Source organism: Mya arenaria, chromosome 10 (genome assembly GCF_026914265.1).
Source record: "Mya arenaria isolate MELC-2E11 chromosome 10, ASM2691426v1".
Classification (NCBI taxonomy): domain Eukaryota; kingdom Metazoa; phylum Mollusca; class Bivalvia; order Myida; family Myidae; genus Mya; species Mya arenaria.
The window spans coordinates 42,751,298-42,773,948 of NC_069131.1; the positions used below are offsets into that span (position 1 = coordinate 42,751,298).

A 22,651-nucleotide genomic window follows, 5' to 3' on the forward strand; every position below is an offset into this window, starting at 1 on the left:
ATATTGATAATAAGAGTGTATGTAATAGCTGAAAACGCACACATTTTAAATGACTGGTGAGTGCTTAAATATTTACAGTGATCAACTATCGTCTCATAAGGTAGAGACGACGTGTTTTCTGTACCTCTTTTAAATTAAACACAGTATCCTTCATAACAACCATGTTCTCGATATTGATTCATCATATTCGCTTCCCTCGAGATGGTACTTTAGTAGCAATTAGAATGTATACTTGCTTTGGTATTATAGCAAGTCGATGTAGGTTTACAACATGAGAAACCATGATGTTGTCATGTAAATCAAACTATACGTTTGATTAGATTGTTTTAACGTTTTTTCATTACATTGAGAGTGAACATTAAAACTTGCAATAATTTGTTGCAAAACTATGGCTGTGTTAAGTATTATCAGTGAATGCATCTAGTCCAGGAGCTGATAACGGTAGCGCCAAAATTCGCATTCGTATAAAGTCATATGTGGGAATCCTTGAATGGGATTCCATTAATTATTTTTTAAGGATATAAATAAAACAGTTTCAAAAGTATAAATTGCGTTGTTTTCCATGCATACACACTCTTATTGCAGACGAGTATTCACTCAACTTTTCAGTCCGTTAAAAGCGGTAGTCTCTTCAGACAGATTAAAAACAAAACAAGTTATACTGAAAGCTAAAAGTTTCATTAAGCATTGATACTATACTACTATAGCAAATATTTAATATTTAACTTAATATTCGTAGTAAATACTGACAAGACAGCGTATCAATCTAAAATGAGCGTGATTGGAAGGGACGTTTTCCAAGACGTAGGCAATGGACAACTGAAGAACTGTTGGACTATATGTGAACTTCCGAACATGGATGATAAAGCTTGTCGCTTTTATTGTAAAGGTGTGTTGTTGTGTTTTATTTGATTATTTTAAATAATCTAAGTATAATACCTTTGTTTGATTGTTTTAACTCTGAACTAAAATGAATTAAAGGTTACAATGATTATAACGCCGATATTGACGAAAAAGAAAGATTTATGTATTCTTTATAAAACTAACAATAGTCAATACACACATGTGGAAGATAAAACAGAAGCTCGTTACTTTATAATGGGATTCCAGTGTATACATGTCCGCCTCACTATATATTTCAGATTATGTCCACAGTACGACAGCCTCAACTAGAATCTTGACGGCATTTTCCACAACGTCCGCAGAAGCTGAAAATGAAAGTATACCCCCTTCAGTAAAGCTCGAATTCATTATCCTAATTATTATGGCATCAGTAATTCTATTTGGAATAATTTCAATAATGTTTTGCTTGGCTAACGTTAAACGCAAAAGGAAATCCACTAAGAATTCCACAGACGAGGAAACTGGTCAAAAGCGTCCTTGCAACGTATATGTGCACAACGAAACTCCCCAGTTCGTACCTGGCCATCCAGGTCAAGTGGCGATTGATGCCGGGAACCCAGCCTGGGATCCCTCTGCCACTGAACCATTACTTCCGGGTAGTAACCGAGAAACGAATGACAGACTCGATGTCCAAGATAGTCTCATTCCAGACACGCCATCGGGTGATGTCAACAGTACGTAATCCATATTGTTCTTCATGAAAAACTAAAATATGACCTTTTTAGCATTATTTTTACATTACTTCCAAAACTTCATATCTTGTTTAGTTATTTCTAGCATCTATATATCTCATAAATGTTTCATATTTGTAAATTTCAATCATTTTCTTTATAATCTTGACACTAGTCCCATTATCACTGACTCACAATTGAAGGTTTAAAACACTTCCCGTTCTGTTTCAATATTGTAGACGATAACGTTTCAACTAATTCGGACCGGTCCGGTTTGGCACAGTACGGGAGTGGGCTAAACGATGAAGCGTTTGTAGCGGCAGAACAGTTCCAACAAGACGGTTTATCTGCTGATGAATATCGTAGAAAAGAGAACGAAGTGATCAGGGGGGAAAAGGTGAGTGATATAACGCACCTTTTCAATAAATCGAGAAAATTCATTATATTTAAAAACGTTGGTTATATGACTGATTAACGTTGTTTACCTCGCAGAAACTGAGTCCAGATTATTGAGTTTCTGATATAATTTTATAGGTAACCCAGATGAGATTTGGCGATACAAAACCTATTTGATGGTAACACATTGAATACCCTGTTAGAGCAGAAACAGTCGCCACCACTGTGCAACAAATACTTACGTCCATTTCACTCCGTCCGCACTGAACGAGGAGCAGTCTCCAGCAAAAACGGTGCGTCTCAAGATAACTAGGACGACGACAAACAACTGAAACTACCACCAATAGACGACTTCCGTTTATAATATAACGTCCAGAGGTTGTGTGATTAAATCGTCATTTTGTTACACGTTTTGATTTTTATTTTTTTAAATGCATTAATATATTCGTATACTTTTAAATTAGTAGGTCTTGGTCTTTCAAACTAGTTTCTGAAATAAACATTGACTTTGATTTCGTTTTATGACTATATTTTTGTGTACAGCTGTTATTCAAGCATTGTATTCACGAGTCATTCGACACGTGCAAAATCACGAATATTTCTTATTGTATTAAAACCTTTCCATATTGCTCACTTACTGGTGTTGTGATGCCATGTACATGTATAGTACTTTGTTATTGTTTTTGTGTAACTTTTGGTCAGTAGCTAAGGAAATATGTTTTATGATAATTCTCCTATAACTGCTTATGTGTCCAATATTTAGCCAAAGCATGTTTATTCTGATTATTTTAAAAAATGCTTTTGTGCTCAATAGCTAGACACACATGTTGTATTCTAGTTAATATAAAACTGTTTTGTGCTCAATAGCTAGACACACATGATGTATTCTAGTTAATATAAAACTGTTTTGTGCTCAATAGCTAGACACACATGATGTATTCTAGTTAATATAAAACTGTTTTGTGCTCAATAGCTAGACACACATGATGTATTCTAGTTAATATAAAACTGTTTTGTGCTCAATAGCTAGACACACGTGATGTATTCTAGTTAATATAAAACTGTTTTGTGTTCAATAGCTAGACACACATGTTGTATTCTAGTTAATATAAAACTGTTTTGTGCTCAATAGCTAGACACACATGATATATTCTAGTTAATATTAAACTGTTTTGTGCTCAATAGCTAGACACACATGATGTATTCTAGTTAATATAAAACTGTTTTGTGTTCAATAGCTAGACACACATGTTGTATTCTAGTTAATATAAAACTGTTTTGTGCTCAATAGCTAGACACACATGATATATTCTAGTTAATATTAAACTGTTTTGTGCTCAATAGCTAGACACACATGATGTATTCTAGTTAATATAAAACTGTTTTGTTATCAAAAGCTAGACACACTTGTTGTATTCTAGTTAATATATCACTCCTTATGTGCTCAATAGCTAGATAAACATAATGTATTCCAATTAATTTAAAACACCCAATGTATCATTGTACAAACCAACGAATGTGTTCATATTCCTCATCGGGCATTCATAAACCATATGGCTTTCATTACACCATTGTTATATTGCTGTTATTCATAGACCATATGGCTTTCATTACTCCATTGTTATATTGCTGTTATTCATAGATCATATGGCTTTCATTACACCATTGTTATATTGCTGTTATTCATAGATCATATGGCTTTCATTACACCATTGTTATATTGCTGTTATTCATAGACCATATGGCTGTCATTACACCATTGTTATATTGCTGTTATTCATAGACCATATGGCTTTCATTACTCCATTGTAAAATTGCTGTTATTCATAGATCATATGGCTTTCATTACTCCATTGTTATATTGCTGTTATTCATAGATCATATGGCTTCCATTACACCATTGTTATATTGCTGTTATTCATAGACCATATGGCTTCCATTACACCATTGTTATATTGCTGTTATTCATAGACCATATGGCTTCCATTACACCATTGTTATATTGCTGTTATTCATAGATCATATGGCTTCCATTACACCATTGTTATATTGCTGTTATTCATAGATCATATGGCTTTCATTACTCCATTGTTATATTGCTGTTATTCATTGACCATATGGCTTTCATTACTCTACTGTTATATTGCTGTTATTTATAGATCATATGGCTTTCAGAACACCATTGTTATATTGCTGTTATTCATAGATCATATGGCTTTCATTACTCCACTGTTATATTGCTGTTATTCATAGATCATATGGCTTTCAGAACACCATTGTTATATTGCTGTTATTCATAGATCATATGGCTTTCGTTACTCCACTGTTATATTGCTGTTATTCATAGATCATATGGCTTCCATTACACCATTGTAAAATTGCTGTTATTCATAGATCATATGGCTTTCATTACTCCATTGTAAAATTGCTGTTATTCATAGATCATATGGCTTCCATTACACCATTGTTATATTGCTGTTATTCATAGACCATATGGCTTTCATTACTCCATTGTTATATTGCTGTTATTCATAGATCATATGGCTTTCATTACTCTACTGTTATATTGCTGTTATTCATAGATCATATGGCTTTCGTTACTCCACTGTTATATTGCTGTTATTCATAGATCATATGGCTTTCGTTACTCCACTGTTATATTGCTGTTATTCATAGACCATATGGCTTTCATTACTCCATTGTAAAATTGCTGTTATTCATAGATCATATGGCTTCCATTACACCATTGTTATATTGCTGTTATTCATAGATCATATGGCTTTCATTACTCTACTGTTATATTGCTGTTATTCATAGATCATATGGCTTTCGTTACTCCACTGTTATATTGCTGTTATTCATAGACCATATGGCTTTCATTACTCCATTGTAAAATTGCTGTTATTCATAGATCATATGGCTTCCATTACACCATTGTTATATTGCTGTTATTCATAGATCATATGGCTTTCATTACTCTACTGTTATATTGCTGTTATTCATTGACCATATGGCTTCCATTACACCATTGTTATATTGCTGTTATTCATTGACCATATGGCTTCCATTACTCCACTGTTATATTGCTGTTATTCATAGATCATATGGCTTTCGTTACTCCACTGTTATATTGCTGTTATTCATAGACCATATGGCTTTCATTACACCATTGTTATATTGCTGTTATTCATAGATCATATGGCTTCCATTACACCATTGTTATATTGCTGTTATTCATAGATCATATGGCTTTCATTACTCCACTGTTATATTGCTGTTATTCATAGACCATATGGCTTTCAGAACACCATTGTTATATTGCTGTTATTCATAGATCATATGGCTTTCATTACTCCACTGTTATATTGCTGTTATTCATAGACCATATGGCTTTCAGAACACCATTGTAAAATTGCTGTTATTCATAGATCATATGGCTTTCATTACTCTACTGTTATATTGCTGTTATTCATAGACCATATGGCTGTCATAACACCATTGTAAAATTGCTGTTATTCATAGATCATATGGCTTCCATTACACCATTGTTATATTGCTGTTATTCATAGACCATATGGCTTTCAGAACACCATTGTAAAATTGCTGTTATTCATAGATCATATGGCTTTCATTACTCCACTGTTATATTGCTGTTATTCATAGACCATATGGCTTCCATTACACCATTGTTATATTGCTGTTATTCATAGATCATATGGCTTCCATTACACCATTGTTATATTGCTGTTATTCATAGATCATATGGCTTCCATTACTCCACTGTTATATTGCTGTTATTCATAGACCATATGGCTTTCATTACACCATTGTTATATTGCTGTTATTCATAGATCATATGGCTTCCATTACACCATTGTTATATTGCTGTTATTCATAGATCATATGGCTTCCATTACACCATTGTTATATTGCTGTTATTCATAGATCATATGGCTTCCATTACACCATTGTTATATTGCTGTTATTCATACATCATATGGCTTCCATTACACCATTGTTATATTGCTGTTATTCATAGACCATATGGCTTCCATTACACCATTGTTATATTGCTGTTATTCATAGATCATATGGCTTTCATTACACCATTGTTATATTGCTGTTATTCATAGACCATATGGCTTTCATTACTCCATTGTTATATTGCTGTTATTCATAGATCATATAGCTTCCATTACTCCATTGTTATATTGCTGTTATTCATAGATCATATGGCTTCCATTACTCCATTGTTATATTGCTGTTATTCATAGATCATATGGCTTCCATTACTCCATTGTTATATTGCTGTTATTCATAGATCATATGGCTTTCATTACTCCACTGTTATATTGCTGTTATTCATAGATCATATGGCTTTCATTACTCCATTGTTATATTGCTGTTATTCATAGATCATATGGCTTCCATTACACCATTGTTATATTGCTGTTATTCATAGATCATATGGCTTTCATTACACCATTGTTATATTGCTGTTATTCATAGACCATATGGCTTTCATTACACCATTGTTATATTGCTGTTATTCATAGACCATATGGCTTCCATTACACCATTGTTATATTGCTGTTATTCATAGACCATATGGCTTTCAGAACACCATTGTTATATTGCTGTTATTCATAGACCATATGGCTTCCATTACTCCACTGTTATATTGCTGTTATTCATAAATCATATGGCTTTCATTACACCATTGTTATATTGCTGTTATTCATAGACCATATGGCTTCCATTACTCCACTGTTATATTGCTGTTATTCATAGATCATATGGCTTCCATTACTCCACTGTTATATTGCTGTTATTCATAGACCATATGGCTTTCATTACACCATTGTTATATTGCTGTTATTCATAGACCATATGGCTTCCATTACTCCACTGTTATATTGCTGTTATTCATAAATCATATGGCTTTCATTACACCATTGTTATATTGCTGTTATTCATAGACCATATGGCTTCCATTACTCCACTGTTATATTGCTGTTATTCATAGATCATATGGCTTCCATTACTCCACTGTTATATTGCTGTTATTCATAGACCATATGGCTTTCAGAACACCATTGTTATATTGCTGTTATTCATAGACCATATGGCTTTCATTACTCCACTGTTATATTGCTGTTATTCATTGACCATATGGCTTTCAGAACACCATTGTTATATTGCTGTTATTCATAGACCATATGGCTTCCATTACACCATTGTTATATTGCTGTTATTCATAGATCATATGGCTTTCATTACTCCACTGTTATATTGCTGTTATTCATTGACTATATGGCTTTCAGAACACCATTGTTATATTGCTGTTATTCATAGATCATATGGCTTCCATTACACCATTGTTATATTGCTGTTATTCATAGATCATATGGCTTCCATTACACCATTGTTATATTGCTGTTATTCATTGACCATATGGCTTTCAGAACACCATTGTTATATTGCTGTTATTCATAGATCATATGGCTTCCATTACACCATTGTTATATTGCTGTTATTCATTGACCATATGGCTTTCAGAACACCATTGTTATATTGCTGTTATTCATAGATCATATGGCTTCCATTACACCATTGTTATATTGCTGTTATTCATAGATCATATGGCTTCCATTACACCATTGTTATATTGCTGTTATTCATAGATCATATGGCTTCCATTACACCATTGTTATATTGCTGTTATTCATAGATCATATGGCTTCCATTACACCATTGTTATATTGCTGTTATTCATAGATCATATGGCTTTCATTACTCCATTGTTATATTGCTGTTATTCATTGACCATATGGCTTTCATTACTCTACTGTTATATTGCTGTTATTTATAGATCATATGGCTTTCAGAACACCATTGTTATATTGCTGTTATTCATAGATCATATGGCTTTCATTACTCCACTGTTATATTGCTGTTATTCATAGATCATATGGCTTTCAGAACACCATTGTTATATTGCTGTTATTCATAGATCATATGGCTTTCATTACTCCACTGTTATATTGCTGTTATTCATAGATCATATGGCTTCCATTACACCATTGTAAAATTGCTGTTATTCATAGATCATATGGCTTTCATTACTCCATTGTAAAATTGCTGTTATTCATAGATCATATGGCTTCCATTACACCATTGTAAAATTGCTGTTATTCATAGACCATATGGCTTTCATTACTCCATTGTAAAATTGCTGTTATTCATAGATCATATGGCTTTCATTACTCCACTGTTATATTGCTGTTATTCATAGATCATATGGCTTTCGTTACTCCACTGTTATATTGCTGTTATTCATAGATCATATGGCTTTCGTTACTCCACTGTTATATTGCTGTTATTCATAGACCATATGGCTTTCATTACTCCATTGTAAAATTGCTGTTATTCATAGATCATATGGCTTCCATTACACCATTGTTATATTGCTGTTATTCATAGATCATATGGCTTTCATTACACCATTGTTATATTGCTGTTATTCATAGATCATATGGCTTTCGTTACTCCACTGTTATATTGCTGTTATTCATAGACCATATGGCTTTCATTACTCCATTGTAAAATTGCTGTTATTCATAGATCATATGGCTTCCATTACACCATTGTTATATTGCTGTTATTCATAGATCATATGGCTTTCATTACTCCACTGTTATATTGCTGTTATTCATTGACCATATGGCTTCCATTACACCATTGTTATATTGCTGTTATTCATTGACCATATGGCTTCCATTACTCCACTGTTATATTGCTGTTATTCATAGATCATATGGCTTTCGTTACTCCACTGTTATATTGCTGTTATTCATAGACCATATGGCTTTCATTACTCCATTGTAAAATTGCTGTTATTCATAGATCATATGGCTTCCATTACACCATTGTTATATTGCTGTTATTTATAGATCATATGGCTTTCATTACTCCACTGTTATATTGCTGTTATTCATAGACCATATGGCTTTCAGAACACCATTGTTATATTGCTGTTATTCATAGATCATATGGCTTTCATTACTCCACTGTTATATTGCTGTTATTCATAGACCATATGGCTTTCAGAACACCATTGTAAAATTGCTGTTATTCATAGATCATATGGCTTTCATTACTCTACTGTTATATTGCTGTTATTCATAGACCATATGGCTGTCATAACACCATTGTAAAATTGCTGTTATTCATAGATCATATGGCTTTCATTACTCCACTGCTATATTGCTGTTATTCATAGACCAAATGGCTTTCAGAACACCATTGTAAAATTGCTGTTATTCATAGATCATATGACTTTCATTACTCCACTGTTATATTGCTGTTATTCATAGACCATATGGCTTCCATTACACCATTGTTATATTGCTGTTATTCATAGATCATATGGCTTCCATTACACCATTGTTATATTGCTGTTATTCATAGATCATATGGCTTCCATTACTCCACTGTTATATTGCTGTTATTCATAGACCATATGGCTTTCATTACACCATTGTTATATTGCTGTTATTCATAGATCATATGGCTTCCATTACACCATTGTTATATTGCTGTTATTCATAGATCATATGGCTTCCATTACACCATTGTTTTATTGCTGTTATTCATAGATCATATGGCTTCCATTACACCATTGTTATATTGCTGTTATTCATACATCATATGGCTTCCATTACACCATTGTTATATTGCTGTTATTCATAGACCATATGGCTTCCATTACACCATTGTTATATTGCTGTTATTCATAGATCATATGGCTTTCATTACTCCATTGTTATATTGCTGTTATTCATAGACCATATGGCTTTCATTACTCCATTGTTATATTGCTGTTATTCATAGATCATATAGCTTCCATTACTCCATTGTTATATTGCTGTTATTCATAGATCATATGGCTTCCATTACTCCATTGTTATATTGCTGTTATTCATAGATCATATAGCTTCCATTACTCCATTGTTATATTGCTGTTATTCATAGATCATATGGCTTTCATTACTCCACTGTTATATTGCTGTTATTCATAGATCATATGGCTTTCATTACTCCATTGTTATATTGCTGTTATTCATAGATCATATGGCTTCCATTACACCATTGTTATATTGCTGTTATTCATAGATCATATGGCTTTCATTACACCATTGTTATATTGCTGTTATTCATAGACCATATGGCTTTCATTACACCATTGTTATATTGCTGTTATTCATAGACCATATGGCTTCCATTACACCATTGTTATATTGCTGTTATTCATAGACCATATGGCTTTCAGAACACCATTGTTATATTGCTGTTATTCATAGACCATATGGCTTCCATTACTCCACTGTTATATTGCTGTTATTCATAAATCATATGGCTTTCATTACACCATTGTTATATTGCTGTTATTCATAGACCATATGGCTTCCATTACTCCACTGTTATATTGCTGTTATTCATAGATCATATGGCTTCCATTACTCCACTGTTATATTGCTGTTATTCATAGACCATATGGCTTTCATTACACCATTGTTATATTGCTGTTATTCATAGACCATATGGCTTTCATTACTCCATTGTTATATTGCTGTTATTCATAAATCATATGGCTTTCATTACACCATTGTTATATTGCTGTTATTCATAGACCATATGGCTTCCATTACTCCACTGTTATATTGCTGTTATTCATAGATCATATGGCTTCCATTACTCCATTGTTATATTGCTGTTATTCATAGACCATATGGCTTTCAGAACACCATTGTTATATTGCTGTTATTCATAGACCATATGGCTTTCATTACTCCACTGTTATATTGCTGTTATTCATTGACCATATGGCTTTCAGAACACCATTGTTATATTGCTGTTATTCATAGACCATATGGCTTCCATTACACCATTGTTATATTGCTGTTATTCATAGATCATATGGCTTTCATTACTCCACTGTTATATTGCTGTTATTCATTGACTATATGGCTTTCAGAACACCATTGTTATATTGCTGTTATTCATAGACCATATGGCTTCCATTACACCATTGTTATATTGCTGTTATTCATAGATCATATGGCTTCCATTACACTATTGTTATATTGCTGTTATTCATTGACCATATGGCTTTCAGAACACCATTGTTATATTGCTGTTATTCATAGATCATATGGCTTCCATTACACCATTGTTATATTGCTGTTATTCATTGACCATATGGCTTTCAGAACACCATTGTTATATTGCTGTTATTCATAGATCATATGGCTTCCATTACACCATTGTTATATTGCTGTTATTCATTGACCATATGGCTTCCATTACACCATTGTTATATTGCTGTTATTCATAGACCATATGGCTTCCATTACACCATTGTTATATTGCTGTTATTCATAGATCATATGGCTTTCATTACACCATTGTTATATTGCTGTTATTCATAGACCATATGGCTTTCATTACTCCACTGTTATATTGCTGTTATTCATAGACCATATGGCTTTCATTACTCCATTGTTATATTGCTGTTATTCATAGACCATATGGCTTTCAGAACACCATTGTAAAATTGCTGTTATTCATAGATCATATGGCTTTCATTACTCTACTGTTATATTGCTGTTATTCATAGACCATATGGCTGTCATAACACCATTGTTATATTGCTGTTATTCATAGATCATATGGCTTCCATTACACCATTGTTATATTGCTGTTATTCATAGACCATATGGCTTTCAGAACACCATTGTTATATTGCTGTTATTCATAGATCATATGGCTTCCATTACACCATTGTTATATTGCTGTTATTCATTGACCATATGGCTTCCATTACACCATTGTTATATTGCTGTTATTCATAGACCATATGGCTTCCATTACACCATTGTTATATTGCTGTTATTCATAGATCATATGGCTTCCATTACACCATTGTTATATTGCTGTTATTCATAGATCATATGGCTTTCATTACACCATTGTTATATTGCTGTTATTCATAGATCATATGGCTTTCATTACTCCACTGTTATATTGCTGTTATTCATAGACCATATGGCTTTCATTACACCATTGTAAAATTGCTGTTATTCATAGACCATATGGCTTCCATTACACCATTGTTATATTGCTGTTATTCATAGACCATATGGCTTTCAGAACACCATTGTTATATTGCTGTTATTCATAGATCATATGGCTTCCATTACTCCACTGTTATATTGCTGTTATTCATAGACCATATGGCTTTCATTACACCATTGTAAAATTGCTGTTATTCATAGACCATATGGCTTTCATTACTCCACTGTTATATTGCTGTTATTCATAGACCATATGGCTTCCATTACACCATTGTAAAATTGCTGTTATTCATAGACCATATGGCTTCCATTACACCATTGTTATATTGCTGTTATTCATAGACCATATGGCTTCCATTACACCATTGTTATATTGCTGTTATTCATAGATCATATGGCTTTCATTACACCATTGTTATATTGCTGTTATTCATAGATCATATGGCTTCCATTACACCATTGTTATATTGCTGTTATTCATAGACCATATGGCTTTCATTACACCATTGTAAAATTGCTGTTATTCATAGATCATATGGCTTTCATTACTCCATTGTTATATTGCTGTTATTCATAGATCATATGGCTTTCATTACACCATTGTAAAATTGCTGTTATTCATAGATCATATGGCTTTCATTACACCATTGTAAAATTGCTGTTATTCATAGATCATATGGCTTTCATTACTCCATTGTTATATTGCTGTTATTCATAGATCATATGGCTTCCATTACACCATTGTTATATTGCTGTTATTCATAGATCATATGGCTTCCATTACTCCATTGTTATATTGCTGTTATTCATAGATCATATGGCTTCCATTACACCATTGTTATATTGCTGTTATTCATAGATCATATGGCTTTCATTACACCATTGTTATATTGCTGTTATTCATAGACCATATGGCTTTCATTACACCATTGTTATATTGCTGTTATTCATAGACCATATGGCTTTCATTACACCATTGTTATATTGCTGTTATTCATAGATCATATGGCTTCCATTACACCATTGTTATATTGCTGTTATTCATAGATCATATGGCTTCCATTACTCCACTGTTATATTGCTGTTATTCATAGACCATATGGCTTCCATTACTCCACTGTTATATTGCTGTTATTCATAGATCATATGGCTTCCATTACACCACTGTTATATTGCTGTTATTCATAGATCATATGGCTTTCATTACTCTACTGTTATATTGCTGTTATTCATTGACCATATGGCTTCCATTACACCATTGTTATATTGCTGTTATTCATTGACCATATGGCTTCCATTACTCCACTGTTATATTGCTGTTATTCATAGATCATATGGCTTTCGTTACTCCACTGTTATATTGCTGTTATTCATAGACCATATGGCTTTCATTACTCCATTGTAAAATTGCTGTTATTCATAGATCATATGGCTTCCATTACACCATTGTTATATTGCTGTTATTTATAGATCATATGGCTTTCATTACTCCACTGTTATATTGCTGTTATTCATAGACCATATGGCTTTCAGAACACCATTGTTATATTGCTGTTATTCATAGATCATATGGCTTTCATTACTCCACTGTTATATTGCTGTTATTCATAGACCATATGGCTTTCAGAACACCATTGTAAAATTGCTGTTATTCATAGATCATATGGCTTTCATTACTCTACTGTTATATTGCTGTTATTCATAGACCATATGGCTGTCATAACACCATTGTAAAATTGCTGTTATTCATAGATCATATGGCTTTCATTACTCCACTGCTATATTGCTGTTATTCATAGACCAAATGGCTTTCAGAACACCATTGTAAAATTGCTGTTATTCATAGATCATATGACTTTCATTACTCCACTGTTATATTGCTGTTATTCATAGACCATATGGCTTCCATTACACCATTGTTATATTGCTGTTATTCATAGATAATATGGCTTCCATTACACCATTGTTATATTGCTGTTATTCATAGATCATATGGCTTCCATTACTCCACTGTTATATTGCTGTTATTCATAGACCATATGGCTTTCATTACTCCATTGTTATATTGCTGTTATTCATAGATCATATGGCTTCCATTACACCATTGTTATATTGCTGTTATTCATAGATCATATGGCTTCCATTACACCATTGTTATATTGCTGTTATTCATAGATCATATGGCTTCCATTACACCATTGTTATATTGCTGTTATTCATACATCATATGGCTTCCATTACACCATTGTTATATTGCTGTTATTCATAGACCATATGGCTTCCATTACACCATTGTTATATTGCTGTTATTCATAGATCATATGGCTTTCATTACACCGTTGTTATATTGCTGTTATTCATAGACCATATGGCTTTCATTACTCCATTGTTATATTGCTGTTATTCATAGATCATATAGCTTCCATTACTCCATTGTTATATTGCTGTTATTCATAGATCATATGGCTTCCATTACTCCATTGTTATATTGCTGTTATTCATAGATCATATGGCTTCCATTACTCCATTGTTATATTGCTGTTATTCATAGATCATATGGCTTTCATTACTCCACTGTTATATTGCTGTTATTCATAGATCATATGGCTTTCATTACTCCATTGTTATATTGCTGTTATTCATAGATCATATGGCTTCCATTACACCATTGTTATATTGCTGTTATTCATAGATCATATGGCTTTCATTACTCCATTGTTATATTGCTGTTATTCATAGACCATATGGCTTTCATTACACCATTGTTATATTGCTGTTATTCATAGACCATATGGCTTCCATTACACCATTGTTATATTGCTGTTATTCATAGACCATATGGCTTTCAGAACACCATTGTTATATTGCTGTTATTCATAGACCATATGGCTTCCATTACTCCACTGTTATATTGCTGTTATTCATAAATCATATGGCTTTCATTACACCATTGTTATATTGCTGTTATTCATAGACCATATGGCTTCCATTACTCCACTGTTATATTGCTGTTATTCATAGATCATATGGCTTCCATTACTCCACTGTTATATTGCTGTTATTCATAGACCATATGGCTTTCATTACACCATTGTTATATTGCTGTTATTCATAGACCATATGGCTTCCATTACTCCACTGTTATATTGCTGTTATTCATAGATCATATGGCTTTCATTACACCATTGTTATATTGCTGTTATTCATAGACCATATGCCTTCCATTACTCCACTGTTATATTGCTGTTATTCATAGATCATATGGCTTCCATTACTCCACTGTTATATTGCTGTTATTCATAGACCATATGGCTTTCAGAACACCATTGTTATATTGCTGTTATTCATAGACCATATGGCTTTCATTACTCCACTGTTATATTGCTGTTATTCATTGACCATATGGCTTTCAGAACACCATTGTTATATTGCTGTTATTCATAGACCATATGGCTTCCATAACACCATTGTTATATTGCTGTTATTCATAGATCATATGGCTTTCATTACTCCACTGTTATATTGCTGTTATTCATTGACTATATGGCTTTCAGAACACCATTGTTATATTGCTGTTATTCATAGATCATATGGCTTCCATTACACCATTGTTATATTGCTGTTATTCATAGATCATATGGCTTCCATTACACCATTGTTATATTGCTGTTATTCATTGACCATATGGCTTTCAGAACACCATTGTTATATTGCTGTTATTCATAGATCATATGGCTTCCATTACACCATTGTTATATTGCTGTTATTCATTGACCATATGGCTTTCAGAACACCATTGTTATATTGCTGTTATTCATAGATCATATGGCTTCCATTACACCATTGTTATATTGCTGTTATTCATAGATCATATGGCTTTCATTACACCATTGTTATATTGCTGTTATTCATAGATCATATGGCTTCCATTACACCATTGTTATATTGCTGTTATTCATAGATCATATGGCTTCCATTACACCATTGTTATATTGCTGTTATTCATAGATCATATGGCTTTCATTACTCCATTGTTATATTGCTGTTATTCATTGACCATATGGCTTTCATTACTCTACTGTTATATTGCTGTTATTTATAGATCATATGGCTTTCAGAACACCATTGTTATATTGCTGTTATTCATAGATCATATGGCTTTCATTACTCCACTGTTATATTGCTGTTATTCATAGATCATATGGCTTTCAGAACACCATTGTTATATTGCTGTTATTCATAGATCATATGGCTTCCATTACTCCACTGTTATATTGCTGTTATTCATAGATCATATGGCTTCCATTACACCATTGTAAAATTGCTGTTATTCATAGATCATATGGCTTTCATTACTCCATTGTAAAATTGCTGTTATTCATAGATCATATGGCTTCCATTACACCATTGTAAAATTGCTGTTATTCATAGACCATATGGCTTTCATTACTCCATTGTAAAATTGCTGTTATTCATAGATCATATGGCTTTCATTACTCTACTGTTATATTGCTGTTATTCATAGATCATATGGCTTTCGTTACTCCACTGTTATATTGCTGTTATTCATAGATCATATGGCTTTCGTTACTCTACTGTTATATTGCTGTTATTCATAGACCATATGGCTTTCATTACTCCATTGTAAAATTGCTGTTATTCATAGATCATATGGCTTCCATTACACCATTGTTATATTGCTGTTATTCATAGACCATATGGCTTTCATTACTCTACTGTTATATTGCTGTTATTCATAGATCATATGGCTTTCGTTACTCCACTGTTATATTGCTGTTATTCATAGACCATATGGCTTTCATTACTCCATTGTAAAATTGCTGTTATTCATAGATCATATGGCTTCCATTACACCATTGTTATATTGCTGTTATTCATAGATCATATGGCTTTCATTACTCTACTGTTATATTGCTGTTATTCATTGACCATATGGCTTTCATTACACCATTGTTATATTGCTGTTATTCATTGACCATATGGCTTCCATTACTCCACTGTTATATTGCTGTTATTCATAGATCATATGGCTTTCGTTACTCCACTGTTATATTGCTGTTATTCATAGACCATATGGCTTTCATTACTCCATTGTAAAATTGCTGTTATTCATAGATCATATGGCTTCCATTACACCATTGTTATATTGCTGTTATTTATAGATCATATGGCTTTCATTACTCCACTGTTATATTGCTGTTATTCATAGACCATATGGCTTTCAGAACACCATTGTTATATTGCTGTTATTCATAGATCATATGGCTTTCATTACTCCACTGTTATATTGCTGTTATTCATAGACCATATGGCTTTCAGAACACCATTGTAAAATTGCTGTTATTCATAGATCATATGGCTTTCATTACTCTACTGTTATATTGCTGTTATTCATAGACCATATGGCTGTCATAACACCATTGTAAAATTGCTGTTATTCATAGATCATATGGCTTTCATTACTCCACTGCTATATTGCTGTTATTCATAGACCAAATGGCTTTCAGAACACCATTGTAAAATTGCTGTTATTCATAGATCATATGACTTTCATTACTCCACTGTTATATTGCTGTTATTCATAGACCATATGGCTTCCATTACACCATTGTTATATTGCTGTTATTCATAGATAATATGGCTTCCATTACACCATTGTTATATTGCTGTTATTCATAGATCATATGGCTTCCATTACTCCACTGTTATATTGCTGTTATTCATAGACCATATGGCTTTCATTACACCATTGTTATATTGCTGTTATTCATAGATCATATGGCTTCCATTACACCATTGTTATATTGCTGTTATTCATAGATCATATGGCTTCCATTACACCATTGTTATATTGCTGTTATTCATAGATCATATGGCTTCCATTACACCATTGTTATATTGCTGTTATTCATACATCATATGGCTTCCATTACACCATTGTTATATTGCTGTTATTCATAGATCATATGGCTTCCATTACACCATTGTTATATTGCTGTTATTCATAGATCATATGGCTTTCATTACACCATTGTTATATTGCTGTTATTCATAGACCATATGGCTTTCATTACTCCATTGTTATATTGCTGTTATTCATAGATCATATAGCTTCCATTACTCCATTGTTATATTGCTGTTATTCATAGATCATATGGCTTCCATTACTCCATTGTTATATTGCTGTTATTCATAGATCATATGGCTTCCATTACACCATTGTTATATTGCTGTTATTCATAGATCATATGGCTTTCATTACTCCACTGTTATATTGCTGTTATTCATAGATCATATGGCTTTCATTACTCCATTGTTATATTGCTGTTATTCATAGATCATATGGCTTCCATTACACCATTGTTATATTGCTGTTATTCATAGATCATATGGCTTTCATTACACCATTGTTATATTGCTGTTATTCATAGACCATATGGCTTTCATTACACCATTGTTATATTGCTGTTATTCATAGACCATATGGCTTCCATTACACCATTGTTATATTGCTGTTATTCATAGACCATATGGCTTTCAGAACACCATTGTTATATTGCTGTTATTCATAGACCATATGGCTTCCATTACTCCACTGTTATATTGCTGTTATTCATAAATCATATGGCTTTCATTACACCATTGTTATATTGCTGTTATTCATAGACCATATGGCTTCCATTACTCCACTGTTATATTGCTGTTATTCATAGATCATATGGCTTCCATTACTCCACTGTTATATTGCTGTTATTCATAGACCATATGGCTTTCATTACACCATTGTTATATTGCTGTTATTCATAGACCATATGGCTTCCATTACACCATTGTTATATTGCTGTTATTCATAAATCATATGGCTTTCATTACACCATTGTTATATTGCTGTTATTCATAGACCATATGGCTTCCATTACTCCACTGTTATATTGCTGTTATTCATAGATCATATGGCTTCCATTACTCCACTGTTATATTGCTGTTATTCATAGACCATATGGCTTTCAGAACACCATTGTTATATTGCTGTTATTCATAGACCATATGGCTTTCATTACTCCACTGTTATATTGCTGTTATTCATTGACCATATGGCTTTCAGAACACCATTGTTATATTGCTGTTATTCATAGACCATATGGCTTCCATAACACCATTGTTATATTGCTGTTATTCATAGATCATATGGCTTTCATTACTCCACTGTTATATTGCTGTTATTCATTGACTATATGGCTTTCAGAACACCATTGTTATATTGCTGTTATTCATAGATCATATGGCTTCCATTACACCATTGTTATATTGCTGTTATTCATAGATCATATGGCTTCCATTACACCATTGTTATATTGCTGTTATTCATTGACCATATGGCTTTCAGAACACCATTGTTATATTGCTGTTATTCATAGATCATATGGCTTCCATTACACCATTGTTATATTGCTGTTATTCATTGACCATATGGCTTTCAGAACACCATTGTTATATTGCTGTTATTCATAGATCATATGGCTTCCATTACACCATTGTTATATTGCTGTTATTCATTGACCATATGGCTTCCATTACACCATTGTTATATTGCTGTTATTCATAGACCATATGGCTTCCATTACACCATTGTTATATTGCTGTTATTCATAGATCATATGGCTTCCATTACACCATTGTTATATTGCTGTTATTCATAGACCATATGGCTTTCATTACTCCACTGTTATATTGCTGTTATTCATAGACCATATGGCTTTCATTACACCATTGTTATATTGCTGTTATTCATAGATCATATGGCTTTCAGAACACCATTGTAAAATTGCTGTTATTCATAGATCATATGGCTTTCATTACTCCACTGTTATATTGCTGTTATTCATAGACCATATGGCTGTCATAACACCATTGTTATATTGCTGTTATTCATAGATCATATGGCTTCCATTACACCATTGTTATATTGCTGTTATTCATAGACCATATGGCTTTCAGAACACCATTGTTATATTGCTGTTATTCATAGATCATATGGCTTCCATTACACCATTGTTATATTGCTGTTATTCATTGACCATATGGCTTCCATTACACCATTGTTATATTGCTGTTATTCATAGACCATATGGCTTCCATTACACCATTGTTATATTGCTGTTATTCATAGATCATATGGCTTCCATTACACCATTGTTATATTGCTGTTATTCATAGATCATATGGCTTTCATTACACCATTGTTATATTGCTGTTATTCATAGACCATATGGCTTTCATTACTCCACTGTTATATTGCTGTTATTCATAGATCATATGGCTTCCATTACACCATTGTAAAATTGCTGTTATTCATAGACCATATGGCTTCCATTACACCATTGTTATATTGCTGTTATTCATAGACCATATGGCTTTCAGAACACCATTGTTATATTGCTGTTATTCATAGATCATATGGCTTCCATTACTCCACTGTTATATTGCTGTTATTCATAGACCATATGGCTTTCATTACACCATTGTAAAATTGCTGTTATTCATAGACCATATGGCTTTCATTACTCCACTGTTATATTGCTGTTATTCATAGACCATATGGCTTTCATTACACCATTGTAAAATTGCTGTTATTCATAGACCATATGGCTTCCATTACACCATTGTTATATTGCTGTTATTCATAGACCATATGGCTTCCATTACACCATTGTTATATTGCTGTTATTCATAGATCATATGGCTTTCATTACACCATTGTTATATTGCTGTTATTCATAGATCATATGGCTTCCATTACTCCACTGTTATATTGCTGTTATTCATAGACCATATGGCTTTCATTACACCATTGTAAAATTGCTGTTATTCATAGATCATATGGCTTTCATTACTCCATTGTTATATTGCTGTTATTCATAGATCATATGGCTTTCATTACACCATTGTAAAATTGCTGTTATTCATAGATCATATGGCTTTCATTACACCATTGTAAAATTGCTGTTATTCATAGATCATATGGCTTTCATTACTCCATTGTTATATTGCTGTTATTCATAGATCATATGGCTTCCATTACACCATTGTTATATTGCTGTTATTCATAGATCATATGGCTTCCATTACTCCATTGTTATATTGCTGTTATTCATAGATCATATGGCTTCCATTACACCATTGTTATATTGCTGTTATTCATAGATCATATGGCTTCCATTACACCATTGTTATATTGCTGTTATTCATAGACCATATGGCTTTCATTACACCATTGTTATATTGCTGTTATTCATAGACCATATGGCTTTCATTACACCATTGTTATATTGCTGTTATTCATAGATCATATGGCTTCCATTACACCATTGTTATATTGCTGTTATTCATAGATCATATGGCTTCCATTACTCCACTGTTATATTGCTGTTATTCATAGACCATATGGCTTCCATTACTCCACTGTTATATTGCTGTTATTCATAGATCATATGGCTTCCATTACACCACTGTTATATTGCTGTTATTCATAGATCATATGGCTTCCATTACACCATTGTTATATTGCTGTTATTCATAGATCATATGGCTTCCATTACTCCACTGTTATATTGCTGTTATTCATAGATCATATGGCTTCCATTACACCACTATTATATTGCTGTTATTCATAGATCATATGGCTTTCCTTACTCCACTGTTATATTGCTGTTATTCATAGACCATATGGCTTCCATTACACCATTGTTATATTGCTGTTATTCATAGATCATATGGCTTTCAGAACACCATTGTTATATTGCTGTTATTCATAGACCATATGGCTTTCCTTACTCCACTGTTATATTGCTGTTATTCATAGATCATATGGCTTTCAGAACACCATTGTTATATTGCTGTTATTCATAGATCATATGGCTTCCATTACTCCACTGTTATATTGCTGTTATTCATAGATCATATGGCTTTCAGAACACCATTGTTATATTGCTGTTATTCATAGATCATATGGCTTTCAGAACACCATTGTTATATTGCTGTTATTCATTGACCATATGGCTTCCATTACTCCACTGTTATATTGCTGTTATTCATAGATCATATGGCTTTCATTACTCCACTGTTATATTGCTGTTATTCATAGACCATATGGCTTTCAGAACACCATTGTTATATTGCTGTTATTCATTGACCATATGGCTTCCATTACACCATTGTTATATTGCTGTTATTCATAGATCATATGGCTTTCAGAACACCATTGTTATATTGCTGTTATTCATAGATCATATGGCTTCCATTACACCATTGTTATATTGCTGTTATTCATTGACCATATGGCTTCCATTACACCATTGTTATATTGCTGTTATTCATAGACCATATGGCTTTCATTACTCCACTGTTATATTGCTGTTATTCATAGATCATATGGCTTTCAGAACACCATTGTTATATTGCTGTTATTCATTGACCATATGGCTTCCATTACACCATTGTTATATTGCTGTTATTCATAGATCA

The 22,651-nt window shown here is 32.7% G+C and overlaps 1 protein-coding gene across 1 annotated transcript; it reads left to right on the forward strand.

The window, feature by feature from the left end:
* Positions 1-604: 604 nt before the first annotated feature.
* LOC128205164 (uncharacterized) lies at positions 605-2,876 on the forward strand. The gene is made up of 4 exons (XM_052906625.1): positions 605-889; positions 1,143-1,577; positions 1,814-1,971; positions 2,109-2,876. Exons 1-4 carry the CDS (start codon positions 772-774, stop codon positions 2,145-2,147), a joined length of 750 nt encoding a protein of 249 aa, XP_052762585.1. The 5' UTR covers positions 605-771; the 3' UTR covers positions 2,148-2,876.
* Positions 2,877-22,651: the final 19,775 nt, after the last annotated feature.

Bases quoted from the DNA above. Each gene is read 5' to 3' on its own strand.
- LOC128205164 (XM_052906625.1), top strand. From the start codon at position 772: ATGAGCGTGATTGGAAGGGACGTTTTCCAAGACGTAGGCAATGGACAA. The intron at 890-1,142 runs GTGTGTTGTTGT...TATATATTTCAG, and splicing joins TTGTCGCTTTTATTGTAAAG to ATTATGTCCACAGTACGACA. The intron at 1,972-2,108 runs GTGAGTGATATA...ATAATTTTATAG, and splicing joins AAGTGATCAGGGGGGAAAAG to GTAACCCAGATGAGATTTGG.